Source organism: Triticum aestivum, chromosome 6B, assembly GCF_018294505.1.
Source record: "Triticum aestivum cultivar Chinese Spring chromosome 6B, IWGSC CS RefSeq v2.1, whole genome shotgun sequence".
Classification (NCBI taxonomy): Eukaryota; Viridiplantae; Streptophyta; class Magnoliopsida; order Poales; family Poaceae; genus Triticum; species Triticum aestivum.
This window is the reverse complement of record NC_057810.1, coordinates 642,664,441-642,668,751: the sequence shown is the minus strand read 5'-3', so window position 1 is coordinate 642,668,751 and position 4,311 is coordinate 642,664,441. Positions and strand designations below refer to the sequence as shown.

The window sequence follows — 4,311 nt, the reverse complement described above, 5'->3', positions numbered from 1 at the left end:
TCTTCTTCGATCAGGGGATAGGTTCCAGGTCGGCAGCCTGGGCTAGCAGGGTGGATGTCGTTTGAGTTTCTGTTTGTGTTTCATCCGTAGTCGGATGTTGCTCTTATGTATGATGTTGTGTATTCATGTGGCATTGTATGCCTTTTGTATGTATCCCCAACTATTATGTAATAGTACGATGTAATGATATCCACCTTGCAAAAGTGTCTCCAATATGCGCTTCTATCCTTGATGGGACCTTCGAGTTCTTTTAGGATAGGGTCGCATATTAGGCGTGAGACGCTAGTCATGCACTCTAATCTGGCCCGCACCTGCTGCTCCCCAGCTGCAATCCATGGAAGAAGGAATCTCCGCCATTGTTGCAGAACGAAGGAGAGTTGCACAACACTGAGCTTCGTCCGGCAGCAACGATGCTCCACCGTGGCCGGTGTTGCAACGCTCCGGTGCTGCCGAGAGAGGAATGCTGCAACCGGTGGATCTCGTTGGCGGTGGGGTTGCTCCCACACAGCGCACGCGATGTGGCGCCCTCCCAAGCCTCGGCGGATGGTGGAGCTGCAAGCGGCTGAGTTGTAGCACAACGGACGTGGTGTTGTGCGCCGGCAGCGGAGCTGTAGTGGAACCATGGCGGTGTGGCGGTGGAGCTGCAGTGCAGCGGCGTGGTGCTGTGCCGGGTGCGTGCGGAGCTACGGTGAATCGGCGCTGTGCTGCACACAAGAGCGTCGGAGCTACAGTGCAACATGTCGGAGCTGCGACGGGCCGCTGGCGCTGCATTGTAGCACCACGTGCCGATGTCACGGGCTGCAATTGAGCATGGTCGGAGGTGTGACAGGTCGCCGGCGCTGCGTTGGAGCACCTCATGCCGATGTCGCGGCTGAAATGAAGCATGGCTGGAGCTGCGACGGGTCGCCGGCGCTGCGTTGGAGCACCGCATGCCGGTGTCGCCGCTGCAATGAAGCATGGCCGGAGCTGTGAAGGGCCGCCGGCGGTGCGCCGCGCCGGTGTTGGCAGCTGCAATGGCACATCCCCGTGTCGCCGTTGCTGTCAAACGCCCAGCCCTGCCGACGACTGGATGCGGCTCTTGCTTGCAAAGCGCGGCGCTGCTTTCTGGACGACTCGTGTTTTGTTGTTTCACTGTGAATTCAACGGCTTCGATGGAAGGATCGGACAGAAATCATCCAGCTGATCTGAGCAACGCCCTTAATTAATTGATAAACGGAAGAGATAAATCAGTTGCAAATCGCACCTACGTACGGACACAGCATATGATTCCACTGCATGGTCGGAGTCGGACACGGAAACCGAATCCCGCACGTGTGGTGATCGATGGACGATGGTGTCCGTCACCGATTCGTACCGAGTGAGCACTCGTCGAGTACTCCGCAGCTTTGCCTATATATTCAATCATAGCCTACCTACCTACCTAGCTGCAAAGCAAGGTCAGACGTTCGTTGGAAACATATTAGAATCGATCAGAAAACTAGTTTGTGTTTTCACTTTTCACCATCGTCCAGCCGAGAGGAGGCTATGAAGATCCGGCATGTGCTCACCCAATCCATCACCTTCCTCGGTAAGTACATATATAGGCCTCTTTCTTCAGTGTTCTTCAGCGTTGATAATGCTTCTATAAGTTCTTTTTTTTTCCCGGAGAATCTTTACTTAAATTTGGGATGCAGTTATGGTCTTTGCGTTGTTCGTGCTGATGCCCGAGGGAATGGTGCTAGTGACGGGTGTCAAGTCACCGGCGATGGCGGTTTTGTCGGAAAGTATGGAGCCTGCAATTAAAAAGGTATGTGGTACAATTTTTATTTTTAAAAAAATGTGCACTTCAGTTTTTGTCGTCCCCTTTAATTCCAACCGTCATACTGATAGATGCATGCATGGAATATGTGCTTGTTTTGCAGGGCGATATGGTGTTTGTGCACAACATGAGCAATGCACCTTTCCGCGAAGGAGAGATCGTTCTTTTCAGAGTTGATGGCTTTGAACATCCAATTGTCCATCGTGTGATCAAGGTAACGGCAAGCCCGGCCTCTAGTATCTCTTGCTACACACCCATTAAATCATTAAAAGTTCATATGTTATATTATTTTTTCCTTGAAAATAATCTTCTCAAATTATTTTAGGTTCAAGAGCATCGAGATACTGGAGAAACCCAAATACTCACCAAAGGAGACAACAATTCAGTGGATGACCATTTTCTCTATGCGAGCGGGCAGCTTTGGCTTCAACCCCATGACATTATTGGCCGGGTTGCAGGGTACGTGGCCGGTTGTTATCTCTTATCATGCGTCTACTATCGAATTTGGACGTGTATTAATATTGCTTTATATATACCTTGCTCTACCGTTTCAATTGATTAATGTTTTTGCATTGTTAACTTTTGTGTTTTGTCCAATGCTAACAGCTATTTGCCATATGCTGGATGGCCTAGTGTCTTCATCAGTGAAGCTTATAAGGTACGCAAGCACACATTATATTCTGGTTGGTGTCTGTATATACCATTGTTTATTTAATTAAATACTCACACAAGTTCTCTCTTTTTCTTCTTATGAAAGATGTTGCTGAATAGTGGAAGCACTACAACTCCAGAAGTACTATGGGTAACAATGTAACCGCCGCAGATTTATGTGGACGACCTCCATAGTGTCTTGTTCGTGGTTAAAGTATGCATCAAGCGAATGAAGAGTATGTAAAAGACGCATCGTTATCGTAGTCTACACAACAGAGTTAATCGAGCTCCATCTGCCTTGTTGAAGTCATTTTTGTAGCACGGTCGACATGATTTCTTTTTTCCAGAACACGCAAAAGTTTTGCATTTATTTGCAGGGTCGACATGATTCCTTTTCTCAAGAACACGAAAGTCTTGCATTTATTTGCACGGTCGACATGACTCTAACACCTTCTTTGAAAGGTAGATTTTGGTGAAACATGTAGTGATGTATTCTTCTTTTTCTTCTTCTTCATTGACAAAGAGTGTATTTTATTGACTAAAAATGAAGTATCAAGTTGATACAAATACAATGAGCACTCATTTGGTCTCTACATTGGCCAGTCTTGTGTATCTTTTTGTGTATCCCAAAGTGAATTTAATGGAATCCCAGGGTGAATTTAATGGAATACGAGAATCTCACTTGAACAACCATCGATAGAAAAAAATACATCCGAATCGAAATAGGTCTACAAATATAATGATAAACTTTAGAAGAAACAAAAGAATCTAAAAGTAAATACTTAGCGGCAACACGAATATTCATATTGTCCAACTAACTGATTACTCGTCAGACCAGGTAACACCCTGCAAACCGATGCTCTGGTCGAGACCCAGGGCGTCCCACACCGCCGGCGAGGCGTCCACGATGTTGTAGGCGCATGGCTCCTCGTAGTTGTGCTCGGCGTCGCAACCGTGGACAGAGTCGCACTCGTCCACCACCTTGGCGTACACGGAGCTGCCACCCTTCGCAGTGATCTTGATGCTGCGGCCGCAGCGGGACATGCCGCTGAACCAGCCGGTGGAGAGCGCGACGACCATCTCCGAGTCGTCGTGGTACGCGCCGTCGCATTCGGACGGGAGGCCGCCGTCCTTCCCCTTGCCGAAGCCGTTGACTGTGAGGACGGCCCAGGTGGCGGCGGAGACGGACGGCGAGCAGAGGAACTGCAGGTACTGCTTGCCGTCGACGCAGCATTCGGGGCTGTTGCTTGTCTCGCAGTTCCCGGACCTGCCCGGGAGGTAGCCGCTGGGCTGGCAGCCGACGACGTCGTGCGGCCGAACCAGGCATGACGCGGTGTGGGAGGGCGAGAGCGTGGCGAGGAGGACGATGGCCATGGCCATGGTGGGTCGAGCTCTCGCTGTCGCCATCTTATTGGCACCTAACTGAAAGAACGCTTAAGCGGATCAGCATATATGAGGGCCCGAAGGCCACCACGCCGGAAGAGATCAACCTGGAGAGCTCCGCGGGCATAAGCAGCAACTGGATCACAACGGAGGCAGAAATCGATACGCCGGAGGAGGAAGAAGAACATGGGGAGCTTAGAAACCTCCGCTGACCGTCGACCCCAATCCGGCCAGCTAGGCAAGGGAAAGGGAAGTGCCGACAGTACGCGAAAGTCGTGTGATAGTAGTAGCGTTTCACAACAGTCCAAATGGCACTTCACACGAAGTCGTGTGGTAATTTCGCCCCTCTATTGTACTGTACTCAGTAGCAGTAAAACAATTAGGCTCCAAATGGCACTCATTATCAGCCAAGTTGGTTCAATGAGGTGAATAAGAAACCAAACTGACATAAATCCAAGACTTCCTCCCTCTAGCAAACA

General features: G+C 49.8%; 2 protein-coding genes across 2 annotated transcripts; one reads left to right on the top strand and one right to left on the bottom strand.

Moving 5' to 3' along the window:
• The first annotated feature begins 1,419 nt into the window (after nt 1-1,419).
• LOC123134664 (signal peptidase complex catalytic subunit SEC11C) lies at nt 1,420-2,963 on the top strand. Its single transcript, XM_044553870.1, has 6 exons — nt 1,420-1,567; nt 1,674-1,786; nt 1,902-2,012; nt 2,124-2,257; nt 2,405-2,456; nt 2,556-2,963. Exons 1-6 carry the CDS (start codon nt 1,525-1,527, stop codon nt 2,610-2,612), a joined length of 510 nt encoding a protein of 169 aa, XP_044409805.1. The 5' UTR covers nt 1,420-1,524; the 3' UTR covers nt 2,613-2,963.
• Nucleotides 2,964-3,038: 75 nt separating this feature from the next.
• LOC123134663 (putative ripening-related protein 5) lies at nt 3,039-4,095 on the bottom strand. The gene has a single exon (XM_044553869.1). The coding sequence runs from the start codon at nt 3,854-3,856 to the stop codon at nt 3,272-3,274; it is 585 nt and encodes a 194-aa protein (XP_044409804.1). The 5' UTR covers nt 3,857-4,095; the 3' UTR covers nt 3,039-3,271.
• Nucleotides 4,096-4,311: the final 216 nt, after the last annotated feature.

Excerpts from the sequence above, each read along its gene's own strand:
- LOC123134664 (XM_044553870.1), top strand. The coding sequence starts at position 1,525 with ATGAAGATCCGGCATGTGCTCACCCAATCCATCACCTTCCTCG. Across the intron at positions 1,568-1,673 it reads CCAATCCATCACCTTCCTCG|TTATGGTCTTTGCGTTGTTC; the intron begins GTAAGTACATAT and ends TTTGGGATGCAG. Across the intron at positions 2,258-2,404 it reads ATTATTGGCCGGGTTGCAGG|CTATTTGCCATATGCTGGAT; the intron begins GTACGTGGCCGG and ends CAATGCTAACAG.
- LOC123134663 (XM_044553869.1), bottom strand. The coding sequence starts at position 3,856 with ATGGCGACAGCGAGAGCTCGACCCACCATGGCCATGGCCATCGTCCTC.